The sequence below is a fragment of the Tachyglossus aculeatus genome, chromosome 8 (assembly GCF_015852505.1).
Source record: "Tachyglossus aculeatus isolate mTacAcu1 chromosome 8, mTacAcu1.pri, whole genome shotgun sequence".
NCBI classification, from domain to species: domain Eukaryota; kingdom Metazoa; phylum Chordata; class Mammalia; order Monotremata; family Tachyglossidae; genus Tachyglossus; species Tachyglossus aculeatus.
Window position 1 is genome coordinate 25,291,481 of NC_052073.1, and position 22,021 is coordinate 25,313,501.

At 51.0% G+C, this 22,021-nt stretch overlaps 1 protein-coding gene across 1 annotated transcript; it reads left to right on the plus strand.

Moving 5' to 3' along the window:
- The first annotated feature begins 9,951 nt into the window (after window positions 1-9,951).
- EMILIN3 (elastin microfibril interfacer 3) lies at window positions 9,952-20,444 on the plus strand. Its single transcript, XM_038750625.1, has 4 exons — window positions 9,952-10,151; window positions 12,030-12,152; window positions 16,658-16,905; window positions 18,370-20,444. The coding sequence occupies exons 1-4, from the start codon at window positions 9,952-9,954 to the stop codon at window positions 20,262-20,264; spliced, it is 2,466 nt and encodes an 821-aa protein (XP_038606553.1). The 3' UTR covers window positions 20,265-20,444.
- The last annotated feature ends 1,577 nt before the right edge of the window (window positions 20,445-22,021 follow it).

Genomic DNA, 22,021 nt, shown 5'->3' on the forward strand with positions numbered 1-22,021 from the left:
AATAAGCCCCTATTTTATGCATGGCACTCTTCTGAACATCCCCTGCCTGTAGAGTGCTGTGCTGGAACGTGCTGGAGATGGTAAAACTGTCATCTCCCCTAGCCTGTGAGCCCTATATGGGACAGGGATTGTGTCCAACCTGATTAACTTGAATCTATCTCAATGCTTAGGCTGGTGCTTGCCATCTAGTAAGAGCGAAACAGCTACCATTATCAATATTATGTGGTCCATCCCACCTCCCTCTTTGGATTCTCTGGGACATGATCGGAAAGTAAACAACCTAAAATCTTTAAAAAGAAAGAAAAAAAGGTTTGGTTATTCATTCATTCAATCATATTTATTGAGTGCTTATTATTTTGATCCATGAGTGAAGCCTACAGTGTAAGTGTGAGAGAATAGATACAAATTCTACCCACCAGCTGATAAAATCAACAGCAAATCAATAGATATACACCTGAGTGCTGACCCGGACAGGTGGGTAGCGGTACTCAGGGAGAGCACCCTGGAGGAGATACCCTTTTGGGAGGGTTTGGAAAAAGAGGGGAGGAATGAGAGTTACAGGGGCTGCCAAGGAGGGCCTCTCCCAGGAGGGGAAATAATGCAAAAATTCGTGGTGACTGTCCTTTCCGCTGCAACTGCTAGGGCCTTGTTCTTGCCAAGGGCTCATTTCTTTCCCAACCCATGCTCACATCATTCAGTGTCCTCCCCATTCTCACAGAGGCTCCGGAAGCCACCAGGAGGTGAGCGGATGGGAAAGGCCCCAGGTTCAGAGGGTTCAAGAAGGAAAGAGGCATACTCCTTATTTCACCATCTCACTGAGCTCGAAATCCCGAAATGCTGGGGAAGAACTATGTGCATGTGTGTGCTGAGTTGGATGCTCCTCAACTCAGGCAGGCCAGCCCAGTGTCACAAAAAACGCCTTCAGTGGGGGACCAAAGCCTAGGGTCTTTTATCTGGGGAAGTTTCTCTCCCTCCTTTTCTTGTTCCCTGTTTAGAGAAACTCCTCAACGAGTCTGTGACACACTAGGCATATTGTCTCCTTCTTTGCTTCAGTCTCCTGCCCGCTAGGCTGTTCAATTACCTGGAGGATAGCTAAACAAACTGAGGACAATCACTTCTTTAACTTTCGTTGCTTACTTTTTGGCGTGGACTTCCTCCCGCAGAGTCCCGGTGCGGCGGCTCGGGCTGTTTTCCTTGTTCTCCTCTCCAAGGCTAACGAAGTATTCCTGGCCCCTGGGCAGACTGTTTTCCCCAAGGTGGCAAAACTCTGCAGCAGTGGCAGCAGCTGCATGCCCGCCCCATTCCATCCTCAGCTTCCTATCCTCAAGCCCGCAGGGGTGAAAAATTGATACTTGCTAGAGAAAACCCTTGGATACTGGATTAGTTATGGTATTTATCACCATTCTTATTCTGTAATAAGATTGTAAGAGCACGGGCTTGGGAGTCAGGGAACCTGGGTTCTAACCTCTGCTCCGCCACTTTTCTGCTGTGTGACCTTGGACAAGTCGATTCAGTTCTCTAGGCCTCAGTTCCCTCATCTGTACAATGGGGATTAAGACTGTGAATGCCCTGTGAGACATGGATCGTGTCCAACCTTATTAATTTGTATCTACCCCAGCACTCAGTACAGTGCCTGGCACATAGTAAGTACTTAACAATTGTCATTAAGAGAAAAAAAGAGAGAATCAGATCAGATGCAGCTCCTGTCCCACACCGAGATAGGGAGAGGAGCTATCTCATCTCCATTTGACAGATGGAGAAATGGAAGCCGAGAGAGTCGAATGACCAGCCAAGGTCCCACAGCAGGCCAGTGGCAGAGCGGGGATTTAAGCCCACTAAGTAGATGCTCTCACTACTATGACTCCATCATCATCAATGGTATTTATCAAGCATTTACCATGTACTGAGCACTGTCTTAGGCACTTGGGAGGGTACAATTCAACAGAGTTGGTAAACATGTTCCCTGCCCACAAGGAGTTTATAATCTAGAGGGACTTCACCCTGTAGTCAATCAGTCAATCATATTTATTGAACATTACTGTGTGTGGAGCACTGTACTAAGCACTTGGTGGAGTACAATACAACAATAAACATACACGTTCCTTGCCCACAATAAACTTACAGTCAACTTGCTGCAGCTGTCCATATGTGCCAGGCACTGTTCTAAGCACTGGGGTGGATATAAGCAACTCAGGTTGGACACAGTCCCTGTCCCACATGGGTCTCACAGTCTCAATCCCCATTTGGCAGATGAGGGAACTGAGGCCCAGAGAAGTGAAGTGACTTGCCCAGGGTCACCCACCAAACTAGTGGTGGAGCCGGGATTAGAACCCAAGACTTTCTGGATCCCAGTCCTGTGCTCCGCACCTATGCCATGCTGCTTCTCTCCCAAGCGCTTAGGGTGCTCTACACATCGTAGGTACTTAATAAATACCATTGATTGATCGATTAATTGATTGCCACCCCCCGTAGGCCTCCCTGAGGCAACCCACAGCTTGCAGTTGTTCCCAGCCTGTCCCAGCCACGGAGGAACCTCACCCCTCCAACTGAGGCTCCTTAGTGTCCTGGCAGCCACCCCAATAGTAGTTTCCTCCCCGTCCCCCCCGAGAAGAGGGCTTAGAGCCCGGGGGGTTGGGGGCCCAGGCTGGGGCTCGGGGAGGGGAAGTGGTCTCGGCGAGCGGGACTGATGAGGCGACTGCAGACCGCGCGATGCTTCTGTGCAACTGCGGCTCATCAGGGGAGCGGGAGGAGGCAGAATCCTCCATACTTGGGGTTTTGGCCGCGGCGATGAGTCAGATATAAAACACCTGGAGTTCCTGGAATTTCGGTCTCAGCTGCCAGGCGGGAAGCACCCTTTCTCCTGCTCGGAGGCGGAGAGCTGGAATATCCGGGCAGAGGGCAGAGGAGATTCCAGAGGCCTTAGGAGATCTCCCCAGCCCAGAGGCCCCTGGATGTGGCCTCGTGGATAGAGCATGAGCCTGGGAGTCTAATTCCCTTGTCTGCTGCGTGACCTCGGACAATCAATTCACGTCTCTGTGCCTCAATCCCCCTGCCTGTAAAATGGGGATTATTATTTTTTATGGTGTTTGTTAAGCACTTACTATGTGCTAGGCACTGTACTAAGCACTGGGGTAGATAGAAGCGAGTTGGACACAGTTCCTCTCCCTCAAGGCGCTTTCAGTCTTAATCCTCGTTTTAAAGATGAGGTAACCGAGACATGGAGAATAATAATAATAATAATTGTGGCATTTGTTGAGCCCACTGTTGGGTAGGGACTGTATATGTTGCTAACTTGTACTTCCCAAGCACTCAGTACAGTGCTCTGCACACAGTAAGCGCTCAATAAATATGATTGATTGATTGATTGATTGATTGATTGATTGATTACTATATGCCAGGCACTGTACTCATCGCTGAGGTGGATACAAGCCAATCGGGTTTGGCACAGTCCCTGTCCCACGTGGGGCTCACAGTCTCAATCCCCATTTTACAGATGAGGTAACTGAGACATAGAGAAGTGAAGTGACTTGCCTAAGGTCACAGAGCAGACAAGTGACAGAGCCGGGATAAGAACCCATGACCTTCTGACTCCCAGGCCGAGGTTCGAGCCACTAGGCACGCTGCTTCCAAGACTAAAGGATTATGACTGCGAGCACCATGTGCAACAAGGACGATATCCAACCTGATTATCTTTTATCTACCCAGTGCTTAGTACAGTGCCTGGCACCTAGTAAGCGCTTAATTGATATCATTAAAAAAATACAGCCACTGGTGGTCTCAGGGAAATCCAGACACTCTCTGTCAGCACAGTGGGCTGACGTTTTGTAGAAATTGTCAGGTAACAGGGAAGAGAGGCCCTTGGCAGAGAAACCCTCCTAACCCTCTTAACCCAGAGCGTGTCGTGTCCCTATCTCCAGTGACGTTGCGTTCCCCTCTCAGCTCTCTGGGAACACGAAGGCAGGACACAGCAGTGGGAGCCAAGGTAGAGGCAGGGCCAAATCAAAAAATACAAATCCCAGGCATAAAAACCACCAGTGCCTTATCGATGCGGGCAGGGGACTGAGAGCCTCGGGGGGACAGGTACTGAGTCCGATCTAATTAAATGGTACCTACTCAGTGTCCAAGGTCAAACAACAGACAAGTGAAGGAGTGGGGATTGTAACTCATGACCTTCTGACTCCCAGGCCTGTATTCTACGCCACGGAGGGTGTGGTTCTCAGGGGGCAGGTTGTCACTGCTTCTGCTGCCCTCAAGCCACTGCTATTGCTGCCACCTCTACTGACTGCTGCTTCCCCTCCTTACTGTTGCTTACCCTGCTGCCAACACCGCTGCTACTGTTGCTGTTGTTCTGCTGCCACTGTCACTGCAGTAGCCCGGGGTCTGCCAGGAGCTCCGGCTGACATTCCAGTCGTTCTTGGAGCCGAATGGCCCTGGCAGCGGGCGTCTCAGAGTCGCCTTTTCCAGAGAGGGAAGTTAACCCCTGAAGGAAGGGAGCAGGATCCACTCCAGAGGGTGAGATAGGATCCTGGGACAAAATGTCCCATATTCAGCAAAAGCAAGATTCTCCTTACTTCCTTGGCCTTTCCTTGCCCACTCCCGATTCATCCCTTAGCCCTCCACCTTCTCCTCTCTGCTCCCTCAGTCCTCCCCTGCCCAGTCCTGATTTTCAATCAATCAGCCAATCAATCAATTGTATTTATTGAGCACTTATAGTGTGCAGAGCGCTGTACCAAGCTATTGGGAGAGTACAATGTAACAGAGTTGGTAGACACATATAACAGAGTTGGTAATAATAATAACTGTGGTATTTTTAAGGGCTTATTATATGCACTTACACTTTCACTGTTCTAAGCACTGGGGAAGATATGAGCTAATCATGTTCGACACAGTCCCTGTCCCTCATAGGGCTCACAGTCATAATCTTATTTTACAGATGAAGGAACTGAGACACAGAGAAATGAAGTGACTTGACCAAGGTCACACAGCAGACAAGTGGTGGGGCTGGGATTAGAATCTATAACCTTCTGAGTTCCAGGCCTGTGCCCTGTCCAGACACGTTCCCTACTCACTTCAAGAGGTGCAGTCTAGATTCTGCCCCCAGTCCTCCATCTTCTCCCCTTGGCTTCCTCCATGTGAAGCTTTAAAGCCCCAGGAGACATTGTGGTCCAGGAGGAGGATGTGAATGGGGCCCTTGGAGACACAGGGGATCGATGGGCTGGGGGGCCGGGAGAGAGGGGCCGGGCCAGGAAAGAAACTGGAATTGGAGTAGAGCCAGGGCCAGGGCCCGGATGGGTGCTGGTGGGGGAAATGTCATCCCTACCTGTAGCCATCAAAAGTCAAAGGCAGAGCCCGGAGAGGGCAGAAAACGGCTGAGCAGTCTGCTCTGGTCTCCAAGGATTCACCCAGAGCTAGAATCCCATCCCTCTGAACATGTGCACAAAATGGCCATTGCCGACGGAGAGGACCTTGCTGACTCTCAGCCAGTGCCAGCTCTTCCCAAGGAGCGCCCCTGGAAGAAAAAAGCTTTCTTCAGATAGGGAAAAATGCAGCACAGTCAATCAATCAGTGGTGTTTATTGAGCGCTTATATTTACTGAACGCCTACTGTATGCAGAGCACTGTACTGAGTGCTTGGGAGAGTACAACATAGCTAAGTTGGTAGGCACGTTCCCTTCCGAGAAAGAGCTCACAGAGCAGCAGGGGAGCAGCTTGGTTTAGTGGAATGAGCACAGACCAGGGAATCAGAAGGTCAAGGGTTCTAATCTCAGCTTCGCTACTCGTCTGCTACATGACCTTGGGCAAGTCACTTCAATTCTCTGTGCCTCCGTCAACTCATTTGTAAAACGGGGAGTGAGATTGTGAGCCCCGTGTGGGCAGGGACGGGCTCCACCTCGGTTCACTTCTATCCACTCCAGAGCTTAGTATAGCGCCTGGCACAAAGTAAGCACTTAACAAATACCATCATTATTATTACCTTATCCCAGGGCTCTCAGCAATGGAGACAGAAGAGAAACCAGGATTTTGGGGTGTCTCACCAGGTTTTCTGCCCCACCCTCACCCCTGCCCCGAGGGGCTGGTGATCCCACAGGAGCTCCTGGGAGCTGGGCCCTGGTGGTCTCTCACCCAGCCTCTCTGTGTGCCAGACCGTCGAATCTCGCCTTTGTTCTGTGGGTTTTCTCATCTGTCACATTCCTGTCTTGTCTTGTTGCCCCCATGGGGATTCCTTTGCTCTTCCCAAGACCTCAGTGTCAGCCCCTGATTTCAATGAATGCTCCTTTTATCCAGAAATATCAGAGGCTGCTCTCCATCCTGCTCCCCCCTCCCCGCCCTCCTTCATCTCCTGCTCTTCTCTCTCCACAGTCTTCTTACCTCTTCCTTCCCCCTTCCTGCTGGGTTGGGAACCCAGGTTCTCTGACTCCCAGTCTGGGCTCTTTCCACTAGCCATGCTGCTTCCTCAGCACTGCCTGAGGGGAAAGCCAGGATCAGGGTGAGGGAAGAGTCTAAAACCAGAGACTCTGGAGTTTGGGGAAGGCTGCTTTTGAGTCTTAGGGCATGTGTTTAAGGTAATTTTGGTCTCTTCCCTCCAGTAAAGAGGGAAAGGTTTCTCATGAGAGAGAAAATGGGACAGAGCTTTGCATTTCAAGAAGTCAGGCATCAGAAAGCAGCATAGCCTAGTGGAAAGAGCATGGACCTGGGGGTTAGAGGACTTGGGTTCTAATTCCAGCTCTGCCACTTCCCTGCTATGTGACCTTGGGGAAGTCACTTAACTTCTCTGTGCCTCAGATTCCTCAACTGCAAAATGTGAATTCAAATCCTGCTCTCCCTGCTAATTAGAGTGTTAGCCCTGTCAGCCCTGTTCTTCCTCCCAAATTGAGGTCTCAAGACCTCAAGTATTTCTTCCTGCTTGCTTGGCACTCAAAAAGAGCCTTCCAATGCCCACCTTCTGCACTCCTCCCAGTAGCAGCAGTGATAGTAATAGTAGTAGTAGTAGCTGTGATCCCTCAGTACATTGTAAGATTTTTGAGAGCAGGGATTGTGTCCACCAACTCTACTGTGTTTTACTTCCCCAATCACGTAGTACATAGCTCTAAGCACAGGTTGTACTTCCCAAGCGCTTAGCACAGTGCTCTGCACACAGTAAGTGCTCAATAAATACGATTGAATGAATGAATTAAGCCCTCAATAGATACCACTGATGATGAATAAATACCATTTATTTATCAATTCATTGATCGGTAATAGTAGCAGCCTGCATAGAGAAGCAGCGTGGCTCAGTGGAAAGAGCATGGGCTTGGGACTCAGAGGACATGGGCTCCGATCCTGACTCTGCAACTTGTCAGCTGTGTGACTTTGGGCAAGTCACTTAACTTCTCTGTGCCTCAGTTCCCTCATCTGTAAAATGGGGATTAAGACTGTGAGCCCCACGTGGGACAACCTTGATTACCTTGTATCCCCCCAGTGCTTAGAACAGTGCTTGGCACATAGTAAGCGCTTAACAAATACCAACATTATTATTATTAAGCACCCACATTGTGCAGTGCACTGTACTAGGTGCTTGGGAAGTATGGAATAACGAAGTGACATGTTCCTTGCCCAGAAAAAAAAAACATACAACTATTTACACCTCATCTCTTCCTCCAATGCCCACAATTCTATCCTGATTTTAAACTCTAAACCCCACATCTTGTGTCTTACATCTCTGCCCCTGCCCGGTCACGGCCTTAAAGTCTCTTCAGTTCACTCATTCATTCAATCGTATTTACTGAGCGCTTACTGTGTGCAGAGCACTGTACTAAGTGCATGGGAAGTACAAGTTGGCAACATATAGTGATGGTCCCTACCCTATTGATACCACCAACCCTCCTCCTGTCCCCCCAAAGCACTGCTCTAGACTGTAAGAGACTTGTGAACAGGGAACAAGCTTACCAACTCTGTTGTATTATCCTCTCTCAAGTGCTTAGTGCAGTGCTCTGTAGGCAGTAAGCACTCAACAAATACCACTGAGAAGCACTGTGGCTCAGTGGAAAAGAGCACGGGCTTTGGAGTCAGAGGTCATGGGTTCAAATCCCGACTCTGCCAATTGTCAGCTGTGTGACTTTGGGCAAGTCACTTAACTCCTCTGGGCCTCAGTTCCCTCATCTGTAAAATGGGGATTAAGACTGTGAGCCCCCCATGGGACAACCTGATCACCGTGTAACCTCCCCAGCGCTTAGAACAGTGCTTTGCACCTAGTAAGTGCTTAATAAATGCTATTATTATTATTATTATTGATTGGCTGATTGCTCTTGACCCTTGTGATTCATGAAACCGAGGCTTGGGTGGGACATAGGAGATAATTTCCTGATTTTCAGGATGACAAAAGATTGAAACAGGTCACGGAGGGATTGTTGGAGGCGGATTCTATCCTTATAGCCCCTACCCCTCTAGACTGCAAGCTTGTTGTGGGCAGGGAATGTGTCTGTTTATTATTATAGTGTACTCTCCCAAGGGCTTAGTACAGTGCTCTGCACACTGGAAGCCCTCAATAAATATGACTGGATGAATGATTGAATGAGGAAGAGAAGGAGGGGGAGGAGAAGGAAGAGGAGGAGGAGAAGGAAAGGAGGTTGAAGGAGGAGGAGGAGAAGAAAAGGAGGTTGAAGGAGGAGGAGGAGAAGGAAAGGAGAAGGAGGAGGAAAGGAGGTGGAAGGAGGAGGAGGAGAAGAAAAGGAGGTTGAAGGAGGAGGAGGAGGAAAGGAGGTGGAAGGGGGAGGAAGAGAGGGACCAAGTGTTAGGTGAATCCACAGAGAGCCCGCCTTTTTCCCCCGGCCCGAAAGGAGCAGGGGCTGGAGTGGGGACAGCGAGGGAACAGCACAAAAGTACAAAAACACCAAGACAGCGTCGAAGCCAGGACCGGCGGCTGAGGCAGCACCAGGAGGAGGAGGAGGAGGAGGAGGAGGAGGAGGAGGAGGAGGAGGAGGAGGAGGAAGAGGAAGAAAAGGAGGAGGAGGAGAGGGAGCCGCGCCGGATTAAGAGCAGCGGGCCCGGGCTCGAGGAGCGTGTGTGCCCGGCCCCTGGTGCCGGAGGGCCGGGAAGGAGGAGCGGGAAGAACGGGAAGGACAGGGAGGCGGGGGGGGGGGCCCGTCCCGTCCCGTCCCGTCCCGTCCCGTCTCATCCCGTCCCGGCGGCCGCGCTTTGCCTCCGCACAACTTTCCAAGCGGTCGGCAGATCCCGGCAGGACCCGACAGGACCGGACAGGACCGGCAGCCCATCCTCCATCTCCTCTCTCTCCCCCCATCTCTCTCTCTCCCATCTCTCTCTCCCCATCTCTCTATCCCCATCTCTCTCTCTCTCCCCATCTTTCCCCATCTCTCCCCCATCTCTCTCCCCATCTCTCTCTCTCTCTCCACCTTTCTCTCCCCACCTCTTTCTCCCCATCGCTCTCTCCCCATCGCTTTCTCCCCATCTCTCTCCCCCATCTCTCTTTCCCATCTCTCTCCCCCATCTCTCCCCCTTCTCTCTCCCCCAATCTCTCTCCCATCTCTCTCTCCCAATCTCTTTCTCCCCCATCTCTCCCCATCTCTCTCCCCATCTCTCTCCTCATCTCTATCCCCATCTCTCTATCCCCATCCTTCTCTCCCATCTCTTTCCCATCCCTCTCTCCCATCTCTCTCTCCCCATCTTTCTCTCCCCATCTCTCTCCCCATCTTTCTCTCCCCATCTCTCTCTCCCCATCTTTCTCTCCCTATCTCTCTCCCCATCTCTCTCTCCCATCTCTCTATCTCCCCATTTCTCTCTCCCTCATCTCTTTCCCCATCTCCCTTTCTCCCTCTCTTCTTTCCCCTCTCTCTTCTCTCCCACTCCATCTCTCTTCTCTCCCACTCTCTTTGTGCCACTGCGTCTCTGCCTCTGTGTGTGTGTTTCTCTGTCTCCTTCTAACCCCGCTGCCCAGAGGGTTGGAGAGGGTGTGGGGATGGGGTGGAGTCGGCTGTGGCCACGGCTGGTCCTTTGTGTGGGGACTGTGCTGTGCGGGTTGGAGGCAAAGGGAACCTATTTCCCGGCCCCGGTTCCAGTCCCCGTCCCTGCCCCGGGCCCGTATAGTAACAGATTTAACCTGTACACCTCGGGATCCGAGCCCCAGTTCAGCCCCGGAAAGCTGCTGGGAAAACACAAGTAAGTAACTGGTTTCTTCCCCTACGTGCCTTTCTGCGCGGGTGTCCTCCTATCTGTATGTGTGGGTGTCTCTATATATGACCGTCTTTGTGGGTGTCTCTCTATATGACCATCTTTGTATGTGCCTCTCTCTGTGGGTGTCTCTCTACCTCTCTCGGTGGCTGTCTTTCTGTTAAGCTGACTTTATGTGACTGTCTCTCCTAGCCTGTCTGGGTGTGTATGTGTGTCCATCTCTATGTGACTGTCTGTGTGTATCTCTCTGTCTCTCTGCGTGTCTGTTTCTACATGGCTCTATGTTTGTGTATGTGTGTGCACCTCTCTATGTGGCTGTCTCTCTGAGCCTCTTTGTGAGGCTGTCTCTTCCGTGGGTCCATCTCTGTGTGACTGTCTCTGTCTGTGTGTCTGTCTCTACATGGCTTTATGTTTGTGTATGTGTGCGCCTCTCTATGTGGCTGCCTTTCTGTGTGGCTGTCTCTCTGAGCCTCTTTGTAAGGCTGTCTCTTCTGGGGGTAACTATGTGACTGTCTGTGTGTGCCTTTCCATCTGTTTCTATATGGCTCTATGTTTGTGTACGTGTGCGCCTCTCTATGTGGCTGCCTTGCTGTGTGGCTGTCTCTCTGAGCCTCTTTGTAAGGCTCTCTCTTCTGTGGGTAACTATGCGATTGTCTCTGTGTGTGTCTTTCTCTCCGTCTGTTTCCATATGGCTCTATATTTGTGTATATGCGTGCCTCTCTATGTGGCTGTCTCTCTGAGCCTCTTTGTGAGGTTGTCTCTTCTGTGGGTCCAACTCTATGTGACTGTCTTTGTGTGTATCTCTCTGTGTGTATCTCTGTGCATGTCTGTTTCTATATGGCTCTATGTTTGTTCATGTGCATGCCTCTCTATGTGGCTGTGTCAGCCTCTTTGCAAGGCTGTCTCTTCTGTGGGTCCATCTCTATGTGACCGTCTCTGTGTGTCTCTCTCTGTCTCTCTGCGTGTCTGTTCCTACATGGCTCTATGTTTGTGTATGGTTGTGCCTCTCTCTGTGGCTGTCTCTCTCTGTGGCTGTCTCAGGCTGCTTGTGAAGCTCTCTCTTCTGTGTGTATCTCTCTGTCTCTCTGCTTGTGTCTACATGGCTCTATGTTTGTATACATGTGTGCCTCTCTATGTGGCTGTCCCTGTGTGTATCTTTCTCTCAGTCTGTCACTCTCTGTGTGATTGTGTGTGTGTGTGTGTGTGTGTGTGTGCTTCTCTAGGTGGTTGTCTCTCTGTATGATTGTGTGTCCATCTCTCTGTGTGTAGCTTTCTCTCTATGTTGCTGTCTCTATGTGACTGTCTCTTGGCATGTCCCTGCATCTGTGTGTCTCTCTGCTTCTGTGTGTGTGTGTGTCTGAATCCTGCCCTCCATCAGGCAGTGCCCTGACCCATCTCAGGGATGGGAGGGTTGGGAAAAGGGGAGACCTAGAGATTTTCAGGGACATTCCCTGACTCCACACTTACCTGCCTACCCACGCTCTCGTCCTGGACCTGAGTTCTGAGCGAGTGGGTTGAGGGCCTGGGGAGCTGGGAGACCCAGAGACCCAAGGAAATCCAAATTTTTTTCAGACTTTCCGTGGACTCGCAGACAGATCACGAGCATAGAATCCTAAACTGGAGAAATGCTGAAGAAAGAGCTCATCTTGTCGACCCCCAGCCCCCTCCTCTTTCCTGGCAGGTGGCATGTTCACCCTTGACCAGTGGTGGTCAAAACCCCCTCAATTTAAACTCTCCAGGGACATAGACTGTTTAGATGGCAGCAACAGCCGGGGGGCGGGGAGAAAGGGGTTGGGAGGGGGAGGTGGGATGTGGGTGGGAGGACTCACCCACTCCCACCCACGTCCGATTTTGTGCCCTTCACAGGACATACTGTGCATATGTGGTTCAGAGAAACATCACGTGCGCCCTGCAGGACGGAGCTGAGAGCTATGTGAAGGCCGAGTACCATAAGTGTGGCTGGAACCCTAAGTGCCTTGGGAAAGTCGTGTGAGTAGCAGCGGGGGAGGTGGCAACGGTTGGCAGGGGAGCTGGGGGGAAATAATAATAATAATAATAATAATGGCATTTACTAAGTGCTTACTATGTGCCAAGCACTGTTCTAAGCACTGGGGAGATTACAAGGTGATCAGGTTGCCCAATGGGGGTGCTTATGGTCTTAATCCCCATTTTACAGATGAGGTAACTGAGGCACAGAGAAATTAAATGATTTGCCCAAAGTCACACAGCTGACAACTGGCGGAGCCGGGATTTGAACCCATGATCTCTGACTCCAAAGCCCGTGCTCTTTCCAGTGAGCCACACTGCTTCTCTTAAAGTACCAAAGGCTCAGTCTACCTCTCCCCTGCCATCCTCAGCGTGGCCCAGTGGTAAGAACATGGGCTTGGGAGTCCCCCTCCTAGACTGTGAGCCCGTTATTGGGAAGGGAGTCTCTCTATATGTCTCTAGAGAAGCAGCATGGCTCAGTGGAAAGAGCCCGGGCTTTGGAGCCAGAGGTCATGGTTCAAATCCTTCTAGACTGTGAGCCCGTTGTTGGGTAGGGACCGTCTCTATATGTTGCCAACTTGTCCTTCCCAAGCGCTTAGTACAGTGCTCTGCACACAGTAAGCGCTCAATAAATACGATTGAATGAATGAATGAATTGGATGAAATCCCGGCTCCACCAATTGTCAGCTGTGTGACTTTGGGTAAGTCACTTAACTTCTCTGTGCTTCCGTTAACTCATCTGTAAAATGTGGATTAAGACTGTGAGCTCCCCGTGGGACAACATGATCACCTTGTAACCTCCCCAGTGCTTAGAACAGTGCTTGGCATGTAGTAAGCGCTTAATAAATGCCACCATTATTATTATTAATATTATTATGTTGCCAGATTGCACTTTCCAAGTGCTTAGTACAGTGCTCTGTACACAGTAAGTGCTCAATAAATATGATTGAATGAATGAATGAGTCAGAGGTCATGGGTTCTAATCCCGGCTCAGGGTTCACAGGAGCCTCCCTGCAATAAAGGGTGCAGCATTACAGGTGCTTCCCTGCAGCAGAGAGTGCAGCGTTCACAAGTGCCTGCCCTGGGTGTGGTTTTGAGCAAGGATCTGTAAACCACCCCTACTGCTATTAATAATAATGATGGTATTTGGTAGGCACTTACTATGTGCCAGGCACTGTACTAAGTGCTGGGGTGGATACAAGCAAATCAGGTTGGACCCACCAAGCCCCACCCAGCCTTTTTTTTTATGGTATTTCTTAAATGTTTCCTATGTCTCAAGCACTGTTTTAAGCACTGGAGTAGATACAATTAATCAGGTTGGACACAGCCTCTTTCCCTCTTGGGGCTCACAGTAATTAGGAGGGAGAATAGGTTTTGAATCCCCATTTTACAGTTGAGAAAACATAGGTACAAAGAAGTTAAGTCACACAGCAAGCAATCTGCAGAACCAGGATGAGAACTCCCGGGCGCGTGCTCTTTCAACTAGGCCGTGCTTCTTCCTGGCCATGCTTGCCCCTTCACAGCCCCATCACGGCTAGTCATCATCATCATCATCATCATCAATCGTATTTATTGAGCACTTACTATGTGCAGAGCACTGTACTAAGCGCTTGGGAAGTACAAATTGGCAACATATAGAGACAGTTCCTACCCAACAGTGGGCTCACAGTCTAAAAGGGGGAGACAGAGAACAAAACCAAACATACCAACAAAATAAAATAAATAGAATAGATATGTACAAATAAAATAAATAAATAAATAAATAGAGTAAAAAAAATATGTACAAACATATATACATATATACAGGTGCTGTGGGGAAGGGAAGGAGGTAAGGTGGGGGGGATGGAGAGGGGGACGTGGGGGAGAGGAAGGAAGGGGCTCAGTCTGGGAAGGCCTCCTGGAGGAGGTTGGTCCACTCAGGGTTGGTCCATCTCCGAGACACGAGACTCTTTCTTAGCCCTGGCCCACCCCACCAGATCTGAACCTCCTTTGGCAGCAGCTGACAGCCGCGTTTGTGTGTGTCTGTATGTCTATGTGTGTGCACACACATGCAATTCTTCTGTGCTTGTGCGTCTGGGTGTGGATGCACATGTGCTAATCGCACGTGCACGTGTTTGTGTGGCACTGCACAAAAAGGCTGGAAGTTAGCTGGATGGAACTAGCCAGTTCTGGTGTATAGACATATTCGGCCAGCCTTTCTGGGCCACCAAAGACTCCCAGGAAGCAGTTATATAGGAAGTGCTTAAGAAATACCATAATTATTATTAGAGGTGTGGAAAGGAAGAGAGGGGAGGAGAGGCCTCAAACACCCTCCCCCTTTACGTCAGACAGAGGGTCACTCTCCCCACCTTCAAAACCAGGAAGCCTTCCCCAACTAAGTCCTCATTTCCTCTTCTCCCACTCCCTTCTTTGTCACCCTGAGTTGCTCTCTTTATTCATCCCTCCCTCAGCCTCACAGCATTTATGTACATATCTGTAATTTATTTATATCAAGATCAAGCTCACCTCCTCCAGGAGGCCTTCACAGACTGAGCCCCCTTTTTTTCTCCTCCTCCCCATCCCTCTGCCCTACCTCCTTCCCCTCCCCAAAGAACCTGTATATATGTTTGTACAGATTTAATACTCTATTTACTTGTACATATTTACTATTCTATTTTGCTAATGATGTGCATCTAGCTTTATTTCTATTTATTCTGATGACTTGACACCTGTCCACACGTTTTGTTTTGTTGTCTGTCTCCCCCTTCTAAACCGTGAGCCCGTTGTTGGGTAGGGACCATCTCTACATGTTGCCAGCTTGTACTTCCCAAGCACTTAGTACACTGCTCTGCACACAGTAAGCGCTCAATAAATACGATTGAATGAACGAACGAATGAAGATCTGTCTCTCCCTCTAGACTGTAAGCTCGTTGTGAGCATGGGATGTGTCTACCAAATATGTTATATTGTCCTCTCCCAAGCGCTTAGTATAGTGCTCTGCACACAGTAAACACTCAATAAATACGACTGATTGATTAACTGATAGGAGAGAGGTTGGTAGTATCTTCTCTCCTGTGTGTGAGGGTACCTGAAGGAGAGGCTGCTTGTTTGTTTGTTGTGGGCAGCAATGTGTCTGTTGTTATAAGTACTCTCCTAAGCGCTTAGTACAGTGCTTTGCACACAGTAAGTGCTCAATAACTAGGATTAGCTGAATGAATGAGGAAGGAAGGGAGGGGAGAGGAAAAAAGAGAGGGGGAGGTAGTTCCTTCCAGGGAGGTTGGGTTACAAGGACAACTGGAATCCTCCTCACAGGCCTAGAGGAATAAATTGCATGTAAGCGACCCCTAGTGCTCTCATCCTGCACCCATGGCTACTAAGGGGCTACTACAGCCCCTCAATGTACGGTGGCAAACGGAGGAAACCCTGTGGCTTGGAGTTGGGAAAGCTGAATCAATCAATCAGTTGTATTTATTGAGCACTTACTGTTGGCAGAGCACTGAACTAAGCACTTGGGAGAGTACAATAGGGGAAGCAGCGTGGCTCTGTGGAAAGAGCACAGGCTTTGGAGTCAGAGGTCGTGGGTTCAAATCCCGGCTCCGCCGATTGTCAGCTGTGTGACTTTGGGCAAGTCACTTCACTTCTCTGGGCCTCAGTTCCCTCATCTGTAAAATGGGGATGAAGACTGTGAGCCCCACGCGGGACAACCTGATTACCTTGTATCTACCCCAGCGCTTAGAACAGTGCTTTGCACATAGTAAGTGCTTAACAAATACCAACACTATTATTATTATTATTACAATATAGCAGAGTTGGTAGACATGCTCCCTGCCCACAGTGAGCTTACAGTCTAGAGGGGGAGAACTTGGAGAAAAGACAGGCTCAACCCTAACACTCTAAACCTCCTCTGCTGTTCTGGCTCAAAGAAAGTCACAGTGAGGAGTAGGAAAGGAGGAGGAGGAAGACGACGAGGAAGAGGGGGGGAAGAGGAGGAGGAGGTGGAGGAAAAAAAGGAGGCTAAATCAGCTTCTTCAATCAATCATATTTTTTGATCGCTTACTTTGTGCAGAGCACTGAACCAAATGCTCGGGAGAGTGTAATATAACAGAGTTGGTGAACATGTGCCCTGCCTACAGTGAGCTTACAGTCTAGAGGGGGAGAACTTAGAGAAAAGACAGGCTCAATCCTAACAGCTCACACGCTAAACCTCCTCTGCTGTCCTGGCTCAAAGAAAGCCACAGTGAGGAGTAGGAAAGGAGGAGGAGGACGACGACGAGGAAGAGGAGGGGGAAGAGGAGGAGGAGAAGGAAATAAAGGAGGCTAAATCAGCTTCTTCAATCAATCATATTTTTTGATAGCTTACTTTGTGCAGAGCACTGAACTAAATGTTCGGGAGAGCGTAATATAACAGAGTTGGTAGACATGTTCCCTGCCCACAGTGAGCTTACAGTCTAGAGCGTCTTCCTCCCAATGTGGAAACTGGGGGTGTCGGCACTCATTTCTCTCCCGCCCCTTCCACATCTCACCCCAAGGTACCGCACCCTCTTCAGACCAAGGTATAAGATCGGCTACAAGACAGTGACAGAACTGACCTGGAGGTGCTGCCCGGGAGTCACGGGACAAGGCTGCCCCGGCCGGCCTACTGACCACCTGGGGCACCTGCCCCCCCACCCAAGCCCCAAGATGCCTCCTGGACAGAAGCTGTTTCCCGTCCCCAGGATGCCTCCTCCGTCCAGAATTCACTCGGACCAGCTCCCAGGACCCGGGAACCATCACTACAGTGAGTCCTCTTGGAGCAGCCAATCAGGAAGTGACTATCTCTCCCACCCCCTCTTCCCCTCCTCCCCCTACTTCGTCTCTTGTCTCCTTCGCTTTAATCCAGGCCTTGGGGGTAGATAAAATATTAATAATAATACTGTTTAAGCAATTACTGTTCTAAGCTCCGGGGTAGAGACGAGTTAATCAGGTTGGACATGGTCCCTGTCCCAAGAGTGGGGCTTATAATCTTAACCCCCATTTTACAGATGAGGTAACTGAGGCCCAGAGAAGCTAAGTGACTTGCTCAAGGTCATCCAGCAGATAAGTGGCGGAGTCGGGATTAGAACCCAGGTCTGGGATTTATCCACTAAGCCATGCTGATGCTCACCAACTGACCTTGATTCAGCCCCAAAGACTAAGGGAGACAGGGGGATGGGGGTCTGGGAAAGGAACGCCACTTTAGGAATACTAACTCACCTAATGTGAAGCAGCTTGGCCTGGCAGATAGAGCACAGGCCTGGGAATCAGAAGGACCTGAGTTCTAATTCCAGCTCCGCCACTTGCCTGCTATATGTGACCTTGGACAAGTCACTTTACTTCTCGGGGCCGCAGTTCCCTCCTCTGTCAAATGGGGATTGAGACTGTGAGCCCTTCGTAGGACAGGGACTGCATCCAACCTGATTATCTTGTGTCTACCCCAGCACTTAGTGCAGTGCCTGGCATATTCATTCATTCATTCATTCAATCGTATTTATTGAGCACTTACTGTGTGCAGAACACTGTACTAAGCGCTTGGGAAGTACAAGTTGGCAACGTATAGAGACAGTCCCTACCCAACAGTGGGCTCACAGTCTAGAAGGGGGAGACAGAGAACAAAGCAAAACATATTAACAAAATAAAATGAGTAGAATAAAAATGTGCAAGTAAAATAGAGTAATAAATACATACAAACATATATACATATATACAGGTGCTGTGGGGAAGGGAAGGAGGTAAGGCGAGGAGCTATAGTAAGCATATAAGTATAGTAAGGATATAGTATGGGATACAGTAAGCGCTTAACAAATACCACAACTATTAATGTCAAGTTGAGGATTTGAGGGGCAATCAAAATCAATGGTGCTTATTGAGCGCTTACTGTGTGCAGAGCACTGTACTGCACACTTGAGAGAGTACAATATAACAGATTTGGTAGACAGTCTAGAAGGGGCTTGCCTGGAGTCCCTTGTCCTCTCTGACCAGCCCTGGACCTCTAGTCTTGAAGGGAAGTCATGGCCTGGCCAGAAACCGGAATTTTAAACCTGCCTTGCCCGTAGCCACTCACCCAAGGTGAGGACTAGATAGCTCGTTTGGGGACAGAATGTTCATTTTGGGTCCCTTTCTGCCCATGGCTGGGAAGAAAACCAACTCTACGTATGGACTGCAACGCGGTTTGCATTTGTTTTCAAGGCGACCGAAGATAGCTGCTCTTTGGCTTCCTCAACAGGTCGGAAACTCCCTGGGCTGTTTGGAGAAAGGCTGGACCGGCTGGAAGAAGATGTGCACCGCCTCTCCCAATCCTACAGCACTCTCCAGGGAATGGTCAGTGGGCTGGGGGGCCACGTGAGGCTGGCCACTCGGGAGGACATCGCCCCGATGATCGGGGCCCCGATGCACAGCCCCAGGGCGCCGGACTCCACGGTGGGCTTCGGGGTCATCCCGGAGGGCGTCGTGGATGCCGCAGGCGGGCCAGGGGACGCTCCACCCCCGGTGGGGGAGATTCTGACCAAGGTGACCGAGGTGAGCGACACCCTGAAGACCAAGACAGGCCTGCTGGACCAGGTGCAAGGGCTAGTGCTAGACCACGACAGTCAGATCAAACAACTTCTGGAGTCCAGTCGCCCCTCACCCCTCACCTCCCTGGCCTTGCTGGAGGAATACGTCGATGCCCGCTTGAGCCGCCTCCGGGGAGAGCTTTTGGACGGCTTTGAGAAAAAGCTGGTCCACATCCAGAGCACGTGCGATTTCCAGATCCGAGAGGTGCGACAGCAGTGCGAGGAGGAGAAAGCCAGCAGCCTCCAGCTCCAACAGGCTCTGGACGGTAAGGAGCTGGAAATCAAGAGGGAGATCTCCCACCTGGAGACCCAGATCCAGGGGCTGAGCATGGCGGAGAGCTGCTGCGGCCACCTGAACCACATCAACGAGAGGATGGACATCCTGGAGAAGGGTCTGCACGCCCTCTCGGAGTCCCAGAAGACCCTGCATGCCCGGCTGGATGGGGAAATGGCTCAGCTTTCCCCCAGGACGCTGGAGGACTTGGTGTATGGGAGGCTGGAAGACCTGGAGGCCAGGGTCAACGCCTCGGAGAGAGGGGCAGGCGGCTGTTGCCCCAGCCCAGACGAGGGCATGGGAGTCTCGGAGGTGGAGGGCATCAGGACCGCTTTCGAGGACAAAATGAGGGCCCTGGAGGACCGATTCTTCACCATCGTCGGGGAGCTAAGTAACGTGAGCGCCTCAGCAGCCATGGACGGAGCCGCCGTGCCCTTCCTGGAGGCCGAGCCGTCCAGCGGGCGGAGGCACAGCAGCCCGGGGCTGGCAGTGGTCCAGAGCCGTCTCACCGCCCTGGAAACCCTGTGTTCCGCCCGCTGCGCCCCTGTCTCTGGGGAGGCAGAGACCATCGCTGCCGAGATCAAGGATTTTGAGAGCAAGAGCCAGAACCTGATCCTCCAGGTGGACCGCAACTTTGAGCTCCTCCAGAAGCTCAACTTCACCGTCTTGGAGATCCAGAGGCAGCTAGAGGAGGACGGGGAGGCCAGCTCCCTCCAGGGGGAGATCACCCTGCTCAAGGTCAACCTCAACACCGTGAGCAAATCCCTCACGGGGCTCAAGGACTCCGTCCACCAGTACTCGGATGCCATCTTCCATGTCAACTCCTCTCTGGGTGAGCGGGAGCGCAAGGTGGACGGGGAGGTCCAAGCTCTCCAAGACAAGGTCAGCGGCCAAGGAGCCCAGCTCTTGTTCAGCAACCAGCGGGTCCTGAACCTCAAGGGGGACCTGCAGAGACTCAAGGCCCGGATCGCCCAGGACCTGGGCCACTGCAAACACGTGGCTCAGGATATTCAGCGAGAGGTGGGCCGCTTTGACCAGCGGGTGGCCCAGGTGGAGAGCCTGTGCGGGAGTCTGAGCCTAGCCGCAGGAGGCTTGGACGACATCAAGGAGCAGCTGCTGGGGCCCACGGGAGCCCTCTGGGGCTCAGTGGACCAGATCAACACCACTCTGGCCACCCATGCCCGGGAGATCACCATGCTGAGGAACGACTTGCTGGACTTTCAGGCCAAAGTCTCAGAACTGTCGGAGCAGATGAGCCATTTGCCGGACGTGGCAGAGCGAGAGAGTCGTTAGCTGGGAGGGAGCGCCATTCCTCCTCGGGCGGGCTCTGATGAACTCAATCAATGAATTTAGTGCAAAGGGACGGACGCCACCGAAGTTCTTGGTGCTTTGTTTTCTGATTTTTTTGTTTTGTTTTTGTTTTTTCTAATATGAATGAAAGCTGCTACAATTCCTTCTCCCATTTCTGGAGACCATTTTGGAGGGCTCTGTTGCTGAGACAAGGAAACGGCCTCCTGCTCATCCCAGCAGCGGGAATGCCCAGAATCCCATCCCACCCCTGGCTCTTTGCCACTAAGGCTAGAAAATCCAGGAAGGATCCAGAGGTTAAGTGGTCGTGAAGCTTAGTGCGTTAGTGGTGGGGATTTACTTCCTCTACTAAGCCAAACGGCTCTGCTTCAGGAAGGACAGCTCTTTCTTGCCAAGTTACCTCTGGACCCAGAGGCCAGTCTAAAGAAGTCAGCCCAAGGACACTTGGTTCAGTGATGGGAAAAAATAGCATCTTAGTAGGCCGGAAGGGTGCAGGAAGGAAAGGAGGATGGAGATAGTGCATTTCTTAACTGGACATCCGGTTTTTAGCCTAATGGGACCCAACCGCGGCTGCTCGGATCTGGATATACAAGAATTTGGGATGGCCGCTGGCTCTCTCGACCCTCCTCACCCCCACCCACGGGGGTAACTGTCACTGTGATGAGGATCCACCTCAGTTTGAAATGTCGAATTCCCCTCAAGATGTTGAGGGACGACCTCAATTCTGCCTGTTCTCCATGGCTGCCCAACCCCAAGTTTGCGGCCTGCCTCTCCCCTAGCCCCTCTCACCCTCCTCTTCTAGCCATACGATGCCCGTCACGACTCCATTCTCAGCTGGATACAGACTCAGGCTCTTCACCTCAGATTCTGCGGGAGGAAGCTACAAGAGAAACAGAAGTTGGAGGCTTCTTAAAAGTTCTGCTCCTTCAATCGACACGCTTTTGGATCGGGTCTCTCGGCTGTTAAATATCAGGAACCTCTTTTGCTTTTTGGAGAGAGGATCGGAAATATCAGACCTCAGAAAGGAGCCCAGAAACCCCGTCATCACGCCGGAGAGACGTGATTTCAGGGCCCACCAGGTTCCTCACGGCCAAAGCCATAGTTTGCCAGGCCCTTTAAGAGGCACGGGGACTGGCTGAAACTGAAGCTTAAACTCATTCTGCAGAGAATGGAATAAGTCCAGCTGGCGGTGGCGGGGGAGGAGGGAAGAGGGGGGAAGTGGAGGAGGGCCCCTTCGGATGTTCCAGGGAGAGATGGGCCCAGGGTGTGCAGCCCAGAATCCAGAATTACTTCATCCCTTCAGGGGACACCTGCCATTTTAAACCTGAGTCGCCGAGGGTGGTGAAGGAAGGGTAGGAGCAGCTCTTCAGTAAGGGCCCAGCTTCAAAGTCACTCCTACAGCTGCGGTGATCGTCAAGTTAAAGGGACCTTGTGAGGAGATTAAATCCACCCCTTTCTCTGGGTGGAGCTGCCCCTCACCAATCCCCGAGAGAATTCCCTGTTGGTCCCCTTACTGAATCTCCATGGGAGCTTCCATCCCAACCCTTAAATTCCAGCTCTATATTTAACCAGTGATTTCCAGCTATCTCATCAGTTTCCGAGCCTGAGACGCTGGGTTATGCTAGTCCTGTTCCTCACTCTCAAAGCCCTGGAAAGAATTAAAAATAGAATTGGATGGGTGCCTAGGTGTGGTCCAGTCTGAAGCAGGGAGATAGACAAAATGACCTCTTTTGGTTTCTTCT

Bases quoted from the DNA above. Each gene is read 5' to 3' on its own strand.
- EMILIN3 (XM_038750625.1), top strand. From the start codon at position 9,952: ATGGGGTGGAGTCGGCTGTGGCCACGGCTGGTCCTTTGTGTGGGGACT. The intron at 10,152-12,029 runs GTAAGTAACTGG...TGCCCTTCACAG, and splicing joins AAGCTGCTGGGAAAACACAA to GACATACTGTGCATATGTGG. The intron at 16,906-18,369 runs GTGAGTCCTCTT...CTTCCTCAACAG, and splicing joins ACCCGGGAACCATCACTACA to GTCGGAAACTCCCTGGGCTG.